The sequence below is a fragment of the Spermophilus citellus genome (assembly GCF_964194105.1).
Source record: "Spermophilus citellus genome assembly, chromosome: 11".
Classification (NCBI taxonomy): Eukaryota; Metazoa; Chordata; class Mammalia; order Rodentia; family Sciuridae; genus Spermophilus; species Spermophilus citellus.
This window is the reverse complement of record NC_138192.1, coordinates 54,247,133-54,267,857: the sequence shown is the minus strand read 5'-3', so window position 1 is coordinate 54,267,857 and position 20,725 is coordinate 54,247,133. Positions and strand designations below refer to the sequence as shown.

General features: G+C 41.9%; 1 protein-coding gene across 1 annotated transcript in view; it reads right to left on the bottom strand.

Annotated features, from left to right (window-relative positions):
* KIF5C (kinesin family member 5C) overlaps positions 1-20,725 on the bottom strand; it is a 154,018-nt gene that overhangs the window by 24,201 nt on the left and 109,092 nt on the right. Inside the window, exons 13-19 of the mRNA XM_081262362.1 lie at positions 19,306-19,374; positions 17,443-17,649; positions 15,173-15,319; positions 8,814-9,002; positions 5,229-5,346; positions 2,813-2,889; positions 1,372-1,481 (exon numbers count right to left, since the gene is read on the bottom strand). Coding sequence (XP_081118488.1) covers positions 1,372-1,481; positions 2,813-2,889; positions 5,229-5,346; positions 8,814-9,002; positions 15,173-15,319; positions 17,443-17,649; positions 19,306-19,374 — 917 coding nt within the window. The remainder of the gene's footprint in view (positions 1-1,371; positions 1,482-2,812; positions 2,890-5,228; positions 5,347-8,813; positions 9,003-15,172; positions 15,320-17,442; positions 17,650-19,305; positions 19,375-20,725) is intronic.

Sequence of the window (20,725 nt, the reverse complement as noted above, 5' to 3'; positions counted from 1 at the left end):
CAGAGGCTATTTGCAAGGCAAAACCCGGGAAGCCCCCACCTACTCACTCACCCTCCCTCCTTCCTTCTCGCCTTCCTTCCCTCTCTGGAGCCCCCTCTTCCAGCTGATCATTTTGAGGGTGATTAATCAGAATAATGAACATGAGACAAGCACAACGTGAGTGACAGCATGGGGGTGGCCCAGAGGAGAAGGGGAGAGAGGTTGCTGAGCGCTTCCCTTAGGTGGCTCATGTGCAGAGCGCTGGAGTCATTTAGACTGTGTCAGTTATCATTCTCCTCTCCTAACATGCAAATGCTCCGCACAAGCAGCTCGCAGATGCTGAAAAGAGATTTGGATCAGTAGTCTGGAGAATTAAACTCTTAACTTCAGTCTGACTCCTATTTAGCAATGTGACCTTAAGTAAATAATTTAACCTTGCTTCCCATATAGAACTCCTTTCTTTATCTACAGAAAATGGATGGGGAGGGAAACTTTAAGGGGGAGGGATGTGGGGCAGTGGATGGAACTGTACATAATATAGTTGTTTTCTTTGTAACCCTATGGCTTTTATTTGGAGCATTCAAAAACATTTTTCTGCAAAGGGGTTTGTTCAAAGACTGTGGAGAGGATCCACTCTGCAAATAAGAGCCCTCAGGACAGGACCCCAAAGGCACCTTCTGGCTGGGTGACTTCTGTGTTGCAGATGAAGGGGAAGGTAAGGGAGGAAGATGGAAAGGCATATGGAGCAGGGGGCTCCCCATTGGCTCTGACAAGGCAGGAGTGCAGCTGGCCATGGGGTGGTGTCCCCAGTGAAACAGCAATGAGGTCATCCTGGTGGCGGTGCCACAACTCATGGGCACCTTGGCCAAGCAGACACGTAACAGCATGGGTCCAGGAAGCTGCAGCTGCACAGAGGGCAGGTATGTGCTGGGCAGAGGAGGCAGCATGTGCTGACTTCTCGGAGAGCTTATTAACCTATGAGAACCCCTAGGTCAGGATGAGTTTGTATTGGGGTTGCTTTATTGAGTTTTATTGGAGTTTTTTGTTGGGGGTTGTTCTGGTACTTCCATACAGAGAGTCTTCCCATTTCCTGGGGCATGCATCTGCCCAGCTGAGTTGCCAACAATGTGGTCCTATCCCTGGGGGTGTGGTGATAGGAGGGGCAGACTGGCCTGCCCACCATCTGCCCCACCAGAGCCCTAGGAAGCTCGGCTCCAGATGGGAGAACAGACCTCAAAGCAGCATGCCCAGGCCACTGTGTCAAGGGCAGAGCACAGAGCCCACGGGCGAGGAGAGACCAGCCCCTGGCTAAAAGCCATGTCCTTCCCAATTGGCCCAAGAGGACAGAGCAAGGCACCCTCCCTCCCCCACAGCCCACAAGCCCTAACTCACTCCCGAATCTCGTCAATGATCTTCTGCTTCTCCTCAATTTCATCTCGAAGTCTGGACAGCTGCTTCTGGTGAGCTTCCCGGTGGCTCTCCATCTGCTGCTCCAGCGCCTTCTGCAGCCAGGCCAGGAGAAATATGTCATTCACTTGTTGGCACTCAGCCCACTCTGTGACAAGCCCTGGAACCACGTCTACCTCCCTCGGATCTTAGATCCCCAAAGTAAGGGTGTTTCTGGCTCTTGTGCCTTCAGGACCTGACCTTGCTATATTGGGACAACAAAGCCCAGGGATCTATAATCAAACCAAGTGGATCCTGGGAACAAATTAATCCACTGGTTAAAGAGAAAATTCTCAGCTGGGTGCAGTGAAGCACACCTGTAATCCCAAAGACTGGGGAGGCTGAGGCAGGAGGGATGCAAGTCCAAAGTCAGCCTCAGCAACTTAGGGAGAATCTGTCTCAAAATAAAAAAAAAAAAAAAGGGAGTAGGGGGAGGCCAGGGAGATAGCTCAGTGATAAAGTGCCCCTGGGTTCCTCCCCAGTATTAAATAAATAAAAAGTTCTCCCTTGATCTTCTACAGCTCACCTGGGTTACATGGCTTCTCTAGCCAGGTCAGTCAAAAGGCCTTGACCTCTTATTACTTGAGTGGCCTCAGACAAGCTAGGTAATCTGTGTGGGCTGTACTTCCTCACCAGTCAAATCAAAATGACACTGCCCCCTCCCCCACACACACACACACACTGTCCACTGCAGATTTATGGTGATGTTTGGGGGAGACTTTTCCACCACAGCCTCTGAAAACAGGAGAGGGGCTCAGGAAGATCAGGCATAATTTTATTCTGTTGGCTGGAGCAGGGCCACGTTCTGGGCATTGCTTCAATTGTGTGTGGGCTTTTGCTCGATGAGGCTCAGAATTTGCCCAAAATGAACCTACATTCTATTTCTTCTCACATTTCATTTTATTTACTCAAAAGTCTTATTTCCTAGTCATTTTTCTTACGTTTTCCTTTTCTGATTCAAATATGTCCAATAAAGATCAGCATGTTTAAGATGGAAATTCAAATCTGGAATGTTTCTTTACAAAGATTAAGGGGAGAGGTTTTCTATCACTTAAAGGAAAGGTGAACCCTTCTTCAGAAGTGAACCCCAACAATAATGTGCCCATGCAGTGACTTCTCTCCATCAGGAATGGGGGAGACCAAGGCAGGACTGCAACATAACCATCCTCTACAGACCTGAGGTCCTGGGCAGTCCCAGGGTCATCTTGTACCTGCACCAGCCCACACTGAGAATGGCTCTGAATGTCCAGCAGTGTCCCCCCCACACACACACACACACAATTGCCGTGCACAGGTGTGAAGGGGACAGACTTTTCTAGAACAAAAAAACGCAGTCCAAATGCACCCAATGCTCACCAGGCTTAGTGAGAGGGACAGCTATACACACCTTCATCTCCTCAGCGTCCTGCAGCCGCGTCAGGTGTTCCTTTTCCTTATCCTGGAAACTGACTTCGTGCATTTTTTCTGTTTTGAATTTTAAATGATGATTTAAGATTTAACAAGTAGGTCTCACACCAAAAATAAAAAAATTAAAACACACACACAAGCACGAAAAATGGCAACAGAGTAAAATATCAGATTATATCACCAATTACAACCATGGCAAAAAGAAAATAACCTCTCCATAAGGGAGTCCTGGCTGGAGCCAAGGCTGACCCCTCCCACAGGGTGTCTGGATCAGAGCCCTGCAGAAAGCAGCCATCAATGGGGTGGGGGTGGGGGTGCTAACTGGAAGCAGGATGCCCCCATTGCAGCTGCCTCTAATCACCTCACACCTTGGAAGGCTTGTTCCCACCTGGGCTCTGCACACAGCCCCTGAGGTCATGTACATAAATGCTTTCTACAGATTATAAAGCACCCTGTGAGTGTTAAGTGGCGTTTGGATTCATGCCACTGGTAGAATTCCAGAAAGAGCTCATTTACCTCCCCTGGGTAAACTGTTTATTTTCTACGAATCTGGAGCAGAAAAACAACTGAAGGGTGAGAATAAGGGAAGTAGGAATATAACATAATATTCCCAAGATTAATAAGGAGGCCCACTGGGGGCGGGGCTGTTGTGTGGCCCTCCAGTCTCAGTATTCCTGGTCAATGGGGCCCTGAGGGCGTGGTGCAATGGGGAGTGGGGAGGGGGGTACTGGGGGCCCAAGGTAAAATTATTTAAGACACTGACATCTAGTGCATGATTTCTCTCTAGTTTTTTGCACTTTAGTTCAGGTCTCACTTCTATTCAATGGCATTACTGCAGAAACCATGAATAAAGAGGACAAATGTTTTCCATGTCCAGTTTTTGGTGGCCAACTCTACTTCCTACCACATTCACTACCACATAAAGAAAATGTTACCAGGTTACAGCAGAGTAGGGATGCCCTCTTTCTTTTATGAGTCTGCCTTTGCATTTGAGACAAAATACATTTACTGAGCACATAACTGCCCAACCACAACTTAAATAAAAAGGGATAAAATCATCTCCAATTCTACTACCCTGACAAAACCATTTTTGTTAAATATTAATTATTAGAAACACACACATATCCATTTGTTTTAAACAGTTATAACCACAACACAGATAATATTTTGCAATTGATTTTTTTTTTTTGGTGGAGGGGGACCGGGGATTGTACTCGGGGTCCTCAACCACTGAGCCACATCCCCTCAGTCCTATTTTGTATTTTATTTAGAGACAGGGTCTCACTGAGTTGCTTAGGGCCTCACTAAATTGCTGACACTGGCTTTGAACTCACCATCCTCCTGTCTCTGCCTGCCCCCAGCCGCTGGGATTATAGGTGTGCACCACTGTGCCCAGTGCAAGTGACCTTTACCATTGCATCATCAACACTGGCACATCTCATGGAGTTCATCTCCGGTGTGGAAACAATGTCCTTTTAGAGTTTATTTAACTGTTAAACATTTAGGTGGCTTCTTTTTCTTTTTTTTTTCCCTTTCCTTTTCTTTCTTTCTTTTCTGATCCAAAAGTCTACAATGAATATTTAAGGTTTGAGGATCAAAAGGTATGAAGAAATGTTACAACTGTGAATTCCACTAGTATGTGTAATCATAATGTACTAATAAAAAATTTAAGATTATCCAAATCACTTTCTAAAAAGACTAATAATTTTCATTGCAACCTGCAATATGTGGGTTTGGTCTCACATCATACAACGCATACATTCAGGCAGCCACCCTTGAATTTCTCCTATGTATTCATGTTTACAAAGTGCTTCCTACACCTGTCCAAGGGAAGAGCTCATTCAAGGGCGAGAGAGCACCAGGTTAGCCATGGTGCAAGTTCTTCTTTTTACATTAAGAGCAACAAATACTGTGGAAGGGTGAGATGCACAGATTCAGGCACAAGACAAAATTTTATTTTAAATCATCCCGGGGATGCAGCACAGTGGCTATCTCAGACTGACGAATAGGGCCCCTTAGTAGACAGAGGTAGCCACAATCCTTAGTTATCCTGGACAGTGGCAGTGAAGACAGAAATCAGCAGAGCCAGAGGGGACACCTGGCAAGTTGAAGGGACAGGCCTTGGTGACTGTCAGGGGCTGAGAGCAGCGGAGGCAGAGAATATTCTGGATTGGGCAACTGGGCAGAATGAGGAAGAATAGAAGACAGGCAGATTTGGAGTGGGGGTACACTTCCACAGGTTTCCCCATTTTTTCTTTTTCTTTCGTGATGCTATTGTTTTCAGTAGAACTAGAAACACTCTAATTGAGCAAAACTAAACACCATGACTCCAGCCAAGGAGAGACTGTCTGATTGAAGTCAAGCATTTGACACCTGCAAAGTCGTCAAATATTTACCTTGGGCTCGGAGCTTGGCCAGCTCTTCGCTGAGCGAGTCCTGGGACTCCTCCAGCTGCCTCCTCTTCTGTTCCATGTTCTGCATGTAGTCTGTCAGAGATTTGATCTTGGCTTCGTGCTGTAAACAAGAAAATAGATCAAAAGGAAGAGTGAGCGCCTAGCAAGCGCTGCTCCGGGCTTTGCCTGCGACCGTCCGATGAGAAGCTGCAGAGGAGTTTCTGGTGTCTCTTTTCTGAGTTCCAACACCAAATGGCACATGTTCTGCCCATTGCTGGGATTTGGAATCGAGGACCATTTCTTCCAGGTGCTTCTCTGCTTCATGCCCCACAGACACTACTCATGGCCCTCTCCCTCCTTGTCATCCACCTAACATGGAGGCCAAAGTCCACCCTGGTGTTCCTCCCCGTGGAAAAGAGGGTAGGAGGGCTGGAGGTGAGCTCAATGGTAGAGCACTCACCTGTCACCCACCAGGCCCTGGGTTTAATCTCCAGCACCACAACAAAACAAAAATGTGCTGGAGAGGAAGGAATTAGGAAAGGGGCACAGCTCTGAAAGCCTTATTCTTTGAACATGCCCTCTGGATTCCATCTTCAAACATTAGATCTTTTAAATCCTTCAAACACACTGACTCCTGCGCCAGGGACTTTGCATTTTATGGTTTCTCTATGAAGCTTCTCTCTCCCCAATACCACCCCCAACCCCCACCCAGCACAAACTGTCCTGGCTCACTCCCTTACTACTTAGACCCCAGCATCTTCTTCCAGGACTTACTGCTATATGATTTATCTTATCTATTTTTTTAACTTGCTAGCTTCATGAACGCACAAAGTATATGCTTAATAAATCAGGGAAATAAATAAGGGAAAAAAATGAATGAGTTAATGGGAGCTCATTGACTGAATAGGGATAATAACTTCTAGGTACCTGGATCTGAGGAGCTCACCTTTAGGCAGGAGGACCCTGCAGGCTAGCTCCATGACATAATTTCTCCAGAAAACATACCTCAGCTGGAGCAGTTATTTTTAAAGGAGAGATTTTGATGAAGAAGATGCATGTAAACAAGAATGGTAGCATTTCAGTTGCCAATACTCTGTCAGAGTCTTTAGAGCGCATCCAAAAAGTGTCAAGTTTCATTTCCTTTTGAACCGAATAATGACTGAACCTTCAGGGTTGTGTAATCGTAGCAGAGTACAAACGTTTCATCTAATAGAAAACTATGCATTTTGCTACTAGAAAGAACTTTCTAAACATAACCCCAAAACATCCTAGTCTTCTTGCCTTGGATCTCTTATACTAAAATCAGTGTCAGTCTGAGATCTGGACACTTATCCTCATCCATTTACACAGAGTACAGCTGACACAGTTCCAATGGTTAGATCAGTTCACAGAGGGCACAGAAGGGACTTGGATGTGGAGCTGGTACATCCAGCTGGAAAGAAAAAATGCTGGGCTGCAGACTATGGGACCTCTGCTTGTGGCCTTGCCTTGGCCCCATCTGTTAGGGGCAGGACGCCTTGAAGCACATGCTGTCGCTATCAGAAGTGATCCAGAAACTGAATTTGAGGGCCACCATTCTCAAATGTTTACCATTTTTTCTTCTCCATTTTTACAAATTATGAAAAATATCTTTTTAGAAGAGATGATAAATAATTATAAAAATTATAAATTAGAAAAATATATAGCATCCAGGAAAGGTGGCATAAATTTTGCTCAGAAACCACTCTAATTTATCAGCTATTTATTTCCCTTTCATAGTCCTAGTGTTAGCTGTAGGGGCATATATACTTTACAAAGTTGCAAAGCATAACAAAGATCTATAACTCAGCATTTTCATTTTCACTTAACTTTATATAATTATACTTTCCAAATGGCTAGGTTTTATGGATTTTCATAATAGGAGCTGCATAATATTCTTCCATGTAACTTTGTTATTAGTCTACCAACAGATAGTTGGGTGATTTATTTGATTTTAATGTAAAATAATGCTATATTAAACAGCTTGTGCATAGCTTTTAATATTTTTAATCAGGAAGTACTAATATCATACGAAATGAAAAATCTTCATTTTCATTATCAATGAAAATTAGTAGAAGTAAAATTATTGGACCAAAATATTCTTACATTTTTATGGTTTTTGTATTTCTTGAGCACTTTCCAAATGCACAAACCAAATTATACTTTTATGAACAATGTATGAGCATATCAACCTCACTGTCATCTACTAGCACTGAGAAATCTTTTCTAATACAGTTTTGTCTATTATGTTAGTTATAAAATGGAACCTGGTGGAGCCATTCAGACAAAGAGTTGGAGATGTTTCCATGATTACATATTATTATGCTTAAAAGCACACCAGAATGAAGCATGCTTCTGTCTGTCTCTTAATACTATTGGAGGCACCAATCTTTGTTGGTATGACTGGCCATTTTCGTGCCTAGCATAAGGCCATGAGCCACACACAACTGGACCACTCAGAGGAACCTCAACCCCCAAAGACAAGCCCAGATATCAGTGGCAGCCCAAGAAACTAGGTTACTGTTTTCTAAAACTATCTTACTAAAATGCCTTTCCAATAAGACAAAAAGTAGCCTTGCTCATTGAACAAATGAAAAGTCCTGAGACGTGGGCTTTGGGTTCAAAAACACTTTGGTTAGAGTCCCCAGCTCCACCACCATTTACTGGCTATTTGTGTTTGAAAATACATTCAATCTCAATCTCAGTTTTCTTATCTGAAAAAGAGAAACAATAATAAATCCTGCCTACCAGGGAATTTTTGAAGATCAAGTGAGGAAGATCATGTGAAGTGCTTAGCACAGGGTACAGCACACAGTAAACACTCGATGAAGTGCTACATGATACTATATTAATATTAACAATAACAGCAGCAGTAGTTTCTGTTTTTTAAGATGGGAATCTTAAATCATATATGTTATAGAGACTAAAGGATTCAGGAATTTTGCATTGATTGATAGGAGTTTTAGAGATTCCACCCAATCTTGTCCAAACATTATATATGCCTACTTATCTAGCCATCTATAGATAGATGGAGATATAGACATACATCCTTTAAAAAGAGGGCAGTCTCAAGGGGATTCATGTGATTCACACAATGAAATCTAGTTTTAAGAATAAACCCAAACTGCTTTCAGGGCCAGCTCCTATAGTCCCTGCTACTGCAATTTGTTGTCCTTTTCTTCTTTTCAGATGTTGCAACCTCTTGTTCCTAAAACCCGAACAACTGGTATGGTGGCCATGTCACCGTTTTGTAAGTAAAAATATATGTCAAGGGTCACTGAATCTCTTAACTAACTGTAAGCTGCTGGTATTATTCTGCATTTTTAAAAAGAAATAAAGTTTGCTAATCATTTCTGGCAAGGAGGAGGAGTGGGGGAAGGGGCAGGGGAAGGTCAGGGAGGGGTGAGGAGGGACTGGGGTCCTGGGCTGTCATTGCCTGGGGAGGTCATGGTTATGTAAAGCAAAGTGCATAAACAGTCACCATTATGTCCCATCAGCACCAGTAAGGGCACGGAGGGGAGCAGATCTCAAGAGGACCAGGTGTGAAATAAGGAGGAAAGGGTGGCCTACCTGGGAGATAAGCAGCTGGCAGGCTGCCAGCTCCCGCTCACTGGCGCTCATCTTCCTATTGGAATCCATCTGGGCACTCTCAAGCTGTTTGCTGCGGTTCACCAGGGACTTGACCTCTGACTTCATCTTGCTGATGTATAGGCGGGCCATGGTGAACTCCTCTTCAATGACTCCATTCACATCTGCCAGCTGAGCACAGCAGGGAACACACTCAAATATCACTGCCGTTTCCAGAGGCTCACGGAACCCCCTGAATCCTGACCACAGATGCTCAAGATGTCCATAGATTTCTGGCTAAGCATCTTTAATCATGGAGCAAGCTGAAAATGTTCTCTGGAAAGTACTACGCGTTCAACCCCAAGTTCTCTGAGACCTCGGGTGAAACATCCAATTGAAAACCTCTGCTGAATATAATCCTCAATTAACCAGGTTTTTCATTACGACTGATCTTTAAGATAAAAGAGATGACATCAGGAGAAAAGGCACTGAAGGTTTCAGAAAGGAGATAACTTCAGAACTGTGCTGTGTTCTGCTTAATGCCCTACACCTTGTCTCTCTATAATAACAGTAGGGCCCAATGTTCCTACAGATGACCTTTAATGTCAATAAAAACACAAATCAAAATTTTGATCATGTTCTCCATAGTTTGCCTGTTCAGTTAGAGAAGTAGTCTAATGCCTTCAATGTTTCTATAAGCAACGACAGAAAAGGACTTCCTAGAAAGTCCTTGACAATGTGAATTCATTTTAAAGTCTCCTCTTGAAGTTTTCGTGCATGACTTTTCATGGCTACCAATCAACTTCTTTTCATGCCAAGCAGATAGTAATCTGAGAACAACAGTTGAAATTTACCATTAGAACAGAAGATTCTGACAATCAGCATTCCCCCGTGATGAATATTTTCTAAGTTTCAAATTTCTATTGGAAACAAAAGTTATAGCAAGATATTTGAGATAGACATGCAAGATATTTGCATCTGCTAAGATGCAAACAGGTCTGGAAGGGCAATTGGCCAAATGAACAAGAACTGTTTGTACTTTGTTTAACCACCAGAGGGAAGCCTCGCACCTTAGGAAAAGACAATGCCATCCAGAATCCAGCAGGTAAACATTGGCTGCAACTGGGTTCAGGACTGACTCAGGTATGTTTTTTGTTGTTGTTGTTTGTTTTTTGTTTATTATTGTTGTTGTTGTTTGTTTGCTTGCTTTTTTTTTTATATTCCACAGCACACTCTCACCACCCACTTGTCATTAATTCAGTACATATTTACTTTTTATGTAAACGTTTGCGAGATGGGAAAATGAAATTGGTTATCAGCTCTGAAAATTAGTAGCTAATATGAAATATAATAATCAGTTCTGAGTGCCTGTACCTTGGTGTCAGCCTTCTCATAAGAATTCAACAACAGACCAGGTGCACTGGCAAAAGCCACTAATCCCAGCTACTCAAGAGGCTAAGGAGGGAGGATGGCAAGTTTGAGGCCAACCTGGGCAAATCAGAAAGACCTTGTCTCAGAAAAGACTGGGGACATAGCTCAGTGGTAAAGTGCCTCTGGATTCAATCCCCAGTACCAAAAAAACAAAAAATCAATAACAATACAGTACTTAATAATGACACCGCCAACATCAATCAACACAAGGCAGAATCTACGTTAACAGGATTAAAATCTACAAGTACCAGTTGTAACTCTATCTTCATGGAAGTTCTTGCTCAGCTAGTTGTACTTCTAACTGCCAAAGATTTGCATACCAACACCACCCCTCATTACATTCCTTTATAATCCAAGAGCCTGGAGATGTTAGGTGAGAAAAGCCTACAGTATTTAAGTTCAATTTTATTTTTCTGCCTATGTCCCAGCATGGAACAAGAATGCAGAACATCTTCCAAAGCCCAGCCAGGTGTACCTATGCATCGCCCGGCTCTGTAGACGGGCACAGAACACCGTGTCTTCCAGGTGGGACTCAGACCCTACACTAGCTTCTGACAGGAGATGATGCTGAGCCAGCAGCCTGGGAATCCTGGGAAAAGAACAAACCCCTCTTATCCCCTGGGTCTGTCAAAATAGGACTCTTGGTCTTCTGTGCCCAGGTGTTACCGTGTAGCATGAGGTGCCCCTTTAAAGCTCATGTGTGAGATAAGGCAGGAATAATCGGAAATGACATTTTATTAGATGATGATAGCTGTGAATAGTCCACTTGGTGGATTAATCATTTGAAAGGACTAGCGCACTGGAAGAAGTAGGTTCCTGGGGACATGCCTTTGGGGTTTATATTTTGTCCTTGGCACCTCAATCTCTCTGTTTCCTGGCAGCCATGAGCTCAGCCTCTTTCCTCCACTGCAACTTCTGCCATGAACCTAGGAAACCGAAATAAAGCTCAAAGTAAACTTTTCCTTGTATAAGTTGTTGTTGTCCAGTCTTTTGGTTACAGAGAGAAAAAGTTAACTAACATATCAGGTAAGCTGGGGAAGAGTAAATATATACACATGATAGGCTTGCTGCCAACTGACAGCTGAACATTTCTTTCCCCAACAAGACTTTGAAGATTACTCTTGTCCGAGGAGATCTAAAAGGAGATTTTGAGTCCGTGCCTGATGTGACAAAAGAATACCCCAAACAAATGGTTTTTAACTATGAGGCTTCTTACCACTATAGAGGGCATATATTTAGAAACTTGTGTTTAAGAGTTTGCAGTAATTCCAACACACTATTATTTCAAAAAGAGTAAACCACGGTTTTCTGCTAAAATGTTATTGTTTTTAACTCTCTCAAGGACTGACAATGCCCCCAGCTGTATATACTAGACCATATGGTCCTGTACTAATGACCAATCCAGCTAGAAAGACTGCACCATAGTGAAGTTAAATGGGAAGTAGAACCTGCCCCTTCTACCTGCCTAGAAATGAGTCCACCCCACAACCACCCTAAGTCTCTCAAGCATGGAATGACCATGGAAGGGGAGAAAGTATTGCCATTTCTAGACCAAGTGAAAGTGAAGTGAAGTGATTATTCACATTCTCAGAACCAGACTAAAAGAAATCAGTGTGGGAAAAAGAAATTAGGCGGTCAACCCAGTACAGTTCATTTGCTGTACCTCCACTTTCTTCCTGTTTTAGTCAGCTTTTGTGTCACTGTGACCAAAATACACAACAAGAAAAACTTAGAGGAAGAAAAGTTTATTTCAGAGATCTCAGTCCATTGTTCTGGGCCCAAGGTGAGGCAGCAGGTCAGGGCAAAAGGACTCAGCAGAGGAAAGCTGCTTAGTTCATAAAAGGGTCAGGAAGCAGAAAGAAGGTGGGGAAGAGGCCACAGGGAATCGGCCTGCTTCCAGGGTACACCCCTAGAACCCACCTCTAGCCATACCCCACGTGCCTAGAGTTTCCATCCAGTCGGTCCATTCAAACTAGGATGGACTGATTAGGTTACAGTTCTCATCATCCAATCATTGTACAAACTCTGAAAGTTTCTACATTAACAGGACTTTTTGAAGAACACATCCCATCCAAAGTATAACACTTCCTTTTAAAATTTTTAATTGAAACATAATAATTGTACACATCATTTTATCTTTCTATTCAGTTTCTGTCTAGACTCCTACACATCTTTGGTTTAAAAAAAATGCCCGGCAACATAGATAGTGGGTGCTAACACACCTGGATGATTAACACTGGCTCATCTTTTCATTTACTAGGCTCATCCTGTTACACTGACAAAATATATTGCCTGGACTCTGAAAATGTTTCAAGACACCACTGACATAGGGAAATATGGTAGTGTTTTTATTTTTGTTTGTTTTGTTTTGTTTTGGGTTCCCTGGATGTTCAGGTCTGTCACATTCTGCAATGAGGGCCGAGGGAGATTCCCACACCATCTGTTCTCCTACCATACAGCCCTACCAGGAAAGACCTCCTGAGTCTTTTGAGTCTATGATGGGTGCCACAGCAGCTATCTTGCTACCATGATGCAATGAATCGTGAGAACTGAGAAGGGTCTTAGAAAGAAAATAAAAGATCACTGACACAGACATTCTTGATCAGCCTATTTTCCTACGTCAAAATAACTACCATATCAGTTGAAAGTCATAATCAATAAGAAAAATACCTGAACCTATAATGATAAACCTAACCAGTATGTGCAGAAGTCATGTAACGTCTGAGCTCACAATCTATGAGGTATCTGGACTCATCTGACCATTTTACAAATTAGGAACAAGAGGCCAGAGAAGCACAGCAACCTGCCCAAAGTCATGCAGCCTCTGTCAGCGCTCATTGCCCCAATGATTAAACTATAATTATAAGGAAAAACCAAAACCAGGAGGACTAAGAACATAATGGTCTGTAAGCAAGAGTTATCAATGAAATTAACTGGGGCATCCAATGTCTGGAATCCAAAAATAATCTCCAAAGCATCCAAGTGAGTATTTAAAAATAATCTCAATCATACTTCAGATTCCCAAAGGTAAGGACTTTCTTTTTAATGCCAAAGCACCCAGACACTCTTTGATTTCATTAGCATTTTCATCAGCTCTATTTTAGAACTTAGCATAAAAATACCTTCCTTTATCGTTATCAGCAGCAGGCGCCAACTTCTCATAAATCAACTCTGCCTTCATATTGTGAGGGCCATTTAATCAACCCAATGTCAGAATTTTATTGCTCAACACCAACATATGGTTCTAAAAATTAAATCCTCAAATATAAAACCACCAAACTGGAACTTAATAGGATTAACCCTATAGTACCTGGAAATTCTGTGCTAAAATTAGTTCATTCACAAGGATCCATGAAACAGTCAGTTACAACAGAGATTTACGAAACAATGACGTTGACCAGAGGTTGTGTACCCTAAGCCTAGACCTGTTCCACCATCCAAGGGCAACTTTCTGTTTCCCAAAAATAGTCTATAAATGGAAAACTAATCTTGGGAGCCTTTTCTAGTATTTAACAATTCCGTCTCACAGCCAGAGTGTTCCCCCTAGGCATTTTGACATGAAATTCAGCCTTTTAAAGATAAAATGGCTAAACTCAAAAAATTCCATTTTAGTGATTTGTGAGGAGGAATCTCAGGGGTATAACATCATTCCCCAGCTCAATAAAACCAACACATATTTATCAATGAGCACTCTGCATAGGTGCTGTATTATTTTAAATCTATGATTATCAACATGTTGTGGTATTGGCATAAAGATCAGATCAACGAAACAGAACAGACCACCATCAGCCTCACATGCTTTGGGGACCAGTAGATACATTCATTCCCTTAAGGATTGATGATGGCTTCAAGTCTGTACCCGTCAAAACTTCTCAAACTATACACTTTAAATATGTGAAGCTTACTTTATGTAATTTATACCTCAATAAAGCTGATTTTTTAAGTGTCTCTATCCTGTTTTTTCCAGTTAATGATCATAATGGGCTCTCTCTTTTACTCCATTGACATCAGGAACACCAATGTACCGAACCCCAAGGGATGGGTGATGCTTGGTTTAGACCAATTGTATAATCCCATTCTCCTTGATCTCCCAGCTTCCCTGGCCTTGTGATTTGAGGTAGTCATGTGATCCAATTCTGACCAATGAGGTATAAGGGAAAGTGTGCAGGGGGCTTCTGGGATTATTTCTCTCCTGGGTGAAAGTCATCAGGCTTTTCAGCCCACCCTGTTGGGGATGTGGTTGACTGAGGACGTAATGATGGGTGCCATAGCAGCTATCTTGCTACTATGATGCAATATCCTAAGGGTATGAAAAGGGAACAAACAAACTGAAAGCAGAAAGGAAATAGAAAGACTGAGTTCTTGACATTATCAAGCCACTTCACTGAACCAAAATATGCTTCTCAAATCTTAATCAGCAAAAGAATCTCATTAAATTCTGATTCTGTAGTTCTGAAGTGGGGCCAGATCACACTGAATAATAAGATTCCTGACTTCTCATAGTGTGGATAAATAAATGCAGTTTTATTTCTTAAACCATGGTTAGAATCCTATTACTTTCCCTGAAACATTGCCTAATTCATACTGATTGGATGGAGAATTTTCACTGCAGTTAATTCTTATGGAAAAGGAGAAATACTATACTGAGATTAAAACTGCGGCTTAAGCTATTTGATTCCAAACTTCTGTGATATTGGCAAATAAGTCTAAGGAATAAACCAATTTGCATAAGGCCAACTACCATTTGAAGACCTTCCCTAGATTTGAAAAGTTATTTTTATCCTCCTCACAGCAACACTCACTCATTCAAATATTTCTCAGCACCTTGTGGATGCTAAGCATTGGATGCTTAAAATAATTATATGCAGAGGCTGTTAACTCACAACCACACTATGAAAAAGGGGTAGAGAATAAAAAGAGGGCTGACTTACAGTCTTCACGTCATTGGTGCCAATGATTCCACCTATCTCCCCCAGATCCTTCAGCAGCAGATTCAGGATCTCAGTAGCCCTCTTTTTCTGGTGGTTGCTAAGCTCTTGTAGCTGGCTCAGCTCTCTCTGTGTGGTTGTCAATGTAGTCTGAAAAAACAAAATCCGACCACAAGTTAAAAGAGTTGCCCATCAATTTCACGCACGCAACCTTGTAAATAATAATAGCTTCATGTAAGATGGAGCTCTTTTATCATTTCCTGTGATTTCAACATAGAGTCTTTTTGAGGCAAACTGTAACACAACACTGAATTCTTTGATAAAAAGAATTTTATATCAATAAGTTATATCACGTGGCCTGATCATGTGTCTATATGTCAGACAACAATTCCCAGGTCAGTGAAATCAGTTATTGAAAAATAAATAAAGCTAAAACTGGAACCCTTGGGTTTATAACATTGAATCACTCTTCCTACCACCAGATGTTTTTTTTCAGGGTCCAAACAACCTACAAGTGTCCCCACCTCCACTCCCTAAAAAAAATCTTCTCCTTGGACCACTTCCACATTCCCACCTACTTTATAATAATAGATAGGTCTGGATGAGATGGCCCAGAGGAACACTAACGAGTTTAGAAAACAACTTAGAAAAATCTCCTAATCTTCACAGTGAAGATGAATTAAACACTATTTATTTATTTTTTCAAAATTAGTTAAATTCAACAAGAGATAGATTCTTAATAAATAACAAATGTTCTATTTTCTTTCCAAACTTTAACAAACTCTTCTCTTTCCCATCCTCCATGTACATATCCTTAACTAACTGCCAACATCAATAGAATAGCCACATTTTGGTCTCTTGGTATTAACTCAGCCTACAGAGAAATAATTCCCCTACCCCTAAAGCTGTGGAGGCTAATTCAAAGACATTTATGCAATTCTCCTACAGGCAGCTATTTCACCAGAGAATTTTTTAATGATCTGACTAAAAATAGTGTTCTAATCCAGTCTAATAGTACCTTGGTTTGACAGAAAGTTAGAATTTTATTATGGAAACTGTTTCATTGTTTTGAGAAGGAAATAATGCCAACGACTAGTTAAAAGAATCCTGGAGAAAACACTAGGCAGAGAAAACCTAAAGTCTCTATTCCTAAGTGACTTCTGGATGGGTTTGCTTGGTTTGGTTTGGCATTGCTGCCAACTGCTTATTTCATCTTGTTTTTAAGATCCACAGAAGCAGGGTCCCCACGTTGGGAAGCCACTAGATTGGTGTCTCTGTGTAGCTGAATGTATGGGGCAAGTAGCATTTTCTGTCAGCTTTGCAGTCCTAGGATCAGCACTTTCCTGTGCCATCTGCTGCTCCTCCTGGCCCAGGAGGACTGGATGTTTTTCACAAAGCAGGCTGACCACAATCGCGTGATACCAGGTCATTAGTAGAGGTGCCAAGGACAGCAGCAGGTGATAGCCACTCAGCTTCACCACCCATTTTCTCAGTAAAAAAAAGGACACAGCCCACCACCAGCCACTTCATCAGCTGTTTACTGGCCCTGTTTGCCTGCACACAGCTCATGCAAAACCCACAGCATCCTTTCACTGGGAGAATCTGAGAATAAGGAAACTTGCCGACTGAAACACTGGCTAAAATTGGACAGCAAACAAACAGAAACAGCTTAGTTCCAGGCTTCTGAAGGTAACAGCTGAGAGAAATAGCTGAGGGGAGAGAAAGGATTTCATTCAGGAAGGTATAAACAGGAAGAATGCATTGCAGGTCCCCCAATTCTTGCCTGTTAATAACAATGCTGTGAGGTTTACTTATTGATCTTGAAGGATATGCACAGATCTCTGAAAAGTGCTTTACATAAACTCACTAATGCCAACAACCTACAAGGAGCATGCTGTTGCCATTTTTGTAGATAAAGGAATGAATACTCAAGAAGCTTAAATGCCTTGACTAAGGCCTATGAGTTATGAAGTCAAATTTTAATCAGGACTTGTCTGGCTCCTAAGTCTATACTCTCTTGACTATTTTCAAAAGGTGTCCCTGCTAATGCTACAAATTCCTGGGATATAAAATAGTTGGGAAAAGCAGTTCCAGGATGAGTCGAAAAGTCACTTCTATAAAATATATCAATGGTTGGAGGGACCTCGGAGAATGCATCTAACACTGAATAAGCATTTGGCCAACTGCCTTCCTCGGCACTGTCAACAAATGTCAATGTAAGTACAAGAATGGCAGCTGAGAAAGTCCCACCCCCTAGATAGAAATTCTCCAACCGTTTTCTGGGCCAGTTCATCTGTCAGCTGCTCATTGGCCCTGGTCTTGTCCTCCACTTCCTGTGACTTCTGGTCATAATTGACAGCCAGCTCCTCCAGGGCCTGGAGAACTTCTTTCACCTCATCTTTGGCTGCCTCGTTTTCGATCTGGAGTCGGGTCAGCTCCTCCTGTATCTTCTCATAGTCTCTTCTCGTGGAAGCTAAAAGCTGGGAAATGAGACCGCATGGAACTTATGAAGTTACTACTCAAATAGTTCTGATCTTTGTTTTATCCAAAATAAAGTAATATTAAAGCAAAATACAAGAGAACACGTTGGAAAAGCTCAGGATGACAGGAAACTCCACTATATGTTGCAGATGCTAAATATTTTTTAAATGTTATTTTGAAAATCTGTTCCCTTTTTCTTTGTTCATTTAAAGCTGTGTATACTTAAATCAAAGAATGAATGACACATCAAAAATCACTGCACATTGTAGTTGTCCGGATATTCCACATTAAACCAAAAATGGGGGAATCATTTCTAAGGGTTATAATAATACATATATAGCTTTTACAACATCATCATGTTTTTTATGGTAAACAGGTGGATTTCAAAGTTGACCCAAACTGTATTAAAGAGGCAGTCAGTAAGTTTTTCTTAATGTGCATCAAGAATGCACAGAAGGATATACCCTGAACATCCACACTGATTAAAAGAGAATGTCTGGGTTTGTCAGCATCTTTGCTCCTGTTGTTATTTTCTGATTTTCCTATAATGAATAGATAATGTCTTGATAGTATAGAAAAATAAAAATGTTAAGAGACTGAACTGTAGCAAAAAGGAAATTTATCCCAGGCAGCTGTCCCGATGTTGGGAATGACAAGGAATAGCCTAGGAGGTAGAACACAGGGAACACTGGGCCAGTGAAAGACCTCAGCTAGAAAGATAGAAATCAATTACCTGTAGTTCATTTGATTACAAAGGCATAGACTGTCTCCCTGAGGGAAATGTTTGGGCAGAAGGCATAAATCATTGCACTGGAGAGATGAAAAGAAACAAAGAGGAAGAGGAAGGAAATGGTTACAGAGATGATGATGTCTGTGGAGGGCTGGGACAGCCACCTGCTGTCACTGCATCGTGGGTCCCATCTGCAGCCTTCTATCAATGAAGCAGAAAGCACCTTAAGGCACCAAAGACAAAAAGTACTCAGGCAATCCTCAGCAAGGGAATTACTAATGGTCTGTGTCTGATAGAATGGCTGGCTGTCCTTTGCTTGGGTTCCTGTTTGTAAAATACTTGGCAAACACAATGCAAAAAGGCATTTACTGCAGAATTGAATGCTATCAGGAAGAGACTGAAAACAATTTGCCTCTTTTTATGTGTATGAAATATATGCTAACACAGCACTGGGGCTCCTTTTCTCTTTGCTTTCCCTTCCTCTACCTTCCACTTCTGATTTTGTTTTTGCTTTTGATTCCCTACAGGACAGCAGGAAAACAGGGTCTACACCTAAGACCCAAGCCAGCTGATATGCAGATTCAAAATAGCCTAAAATAGCGGGACCCCTGAGTGCTGGGTCCAAGCAAAGTAGAATCACCCTTGCCTAACTACCAAGAGAGAGATCTCTGCTTTTCCAGGACCGATGGTAACAAGCAGCTACTTATTCTCAAAACCCCAGAGCTCTACAAAGTCAGACATTTATTTTCTAAATTTAGCCCAAATCAGCTTTTAACAGGCATCGAAAGGAAATCTACCAAGAAATTTCCACATGATTCAGTGATTTAAAAATAAAAATTCTTTCCCAATTAAATTTCTGGAACAAACATCAACAACAAAGAATAATAAAAGAACTCTATATAAAAGAATTTATTGTAGTCTTTACCTCATCCTGATCCAACATCTGTTGCTTTAGCTTTTCAGCCAGCTGGCTCTGCTGGTTAATTTCATCATCCTGAAACAAAACATTATGGTTATTTTTTGTTTTTGGTTAGTTATGTCATTTTTTTTATATCCTGGTTTCCCGATGACAGTCGGACACCTGGATGTCAACAGGGGCTTGCTAATAAGATGCAGAAAATGGTGCTGGGACCTTGGGGAATTAGAATACTTCTTCCACCTTTCCCTTTCTCCTTTTCAGGTGAAATATCTGAATAGTCTGAGAAGTACGAGATCCTATGCATTCAACCCAATCCCTGCTCTCCCAGAAGTCAGAGAAACTAGGGCTTGGGAACTAAAAGGAACTTTGGAGAAATCCTTCCTGGCACAAAGATGTTAACAGCGAATTCCTAATTCAAACAATAAGGAAGTGAATCTCCAACCATCGGCACCATAATATATCAATGTCCCAAATCCGGTCAAACACATCAGTGACCAGGAAAGCCACCATGCAACAGGGAGGAAAGACCAGCATTTTCACATTTTTTCACATAGAGGCTTTTACTTAAAACTTTAAAAACATTTACTAGCAAGTTCATCTTGGGCACTAGCAGACCTCCCTGCTTGATTGGAACTTGTTTTTCTTATCAGTTTTAAAAAACCCTGAAGGCAGCTGGGGATCCAAAGGCATTGATGCTTGCTTTCCCAGGCTGTCACTGGTGAGAAAGGCATCTGGCTCTTCTAACTTGCATTTCCTGCCACTAGGTGTTGCTGCCACAAAGGCAAGGACACCCACTGCCACCCCTCAATGCTGCGCAAACACCTCTGCTGTCCCTAGACGAGGTCCACCCCCAGTACAGGCGAAGCAGCCAGCGATGACGCCTGACTGCAAAAGAAACTGTCTTCACGGGCTATTTTCATGATTCAAAGGAAATTTTAAGCACAGCCTGTGAAAAATGACAACCTGGCTCCATATTTGCCTCTCTCTTAGGAATAGGAGAAAAATCCTATTTGATAACACTTCTTTGGTCTATCCCCAGAGTCAAATCCAGTTCAGTATTATTAGATTTCTCTTGGTACCAGGTCCCACCTCTATGTGCTTTCACCAAAAGCCCATTAAAAAACAAAACAAAATTTTAAAAACACCCTGTACTATGCTTTCTGCCTTTTCAGAGATGAGGCAAAGAGGGGTGAACTGGAGTGCCTGGGTCCTAGAACCTCAGTTTCCATGGAAATTCCCAACCTGTTTGGTGGTGTCAATGCATCTGTGTAAATCAGGTGAACTCACTGTCACAAACTAATGCTTTCCAAAGAGCAAGAACATTTCAAAATCAACAGCATAGACTCTGCATCTCCTTTTTCTTTGGTTTTCATCTTTTGGTTTTTCCTCCACTACTCAAAAAGACTCTGTTTCCACCAAACTTTCT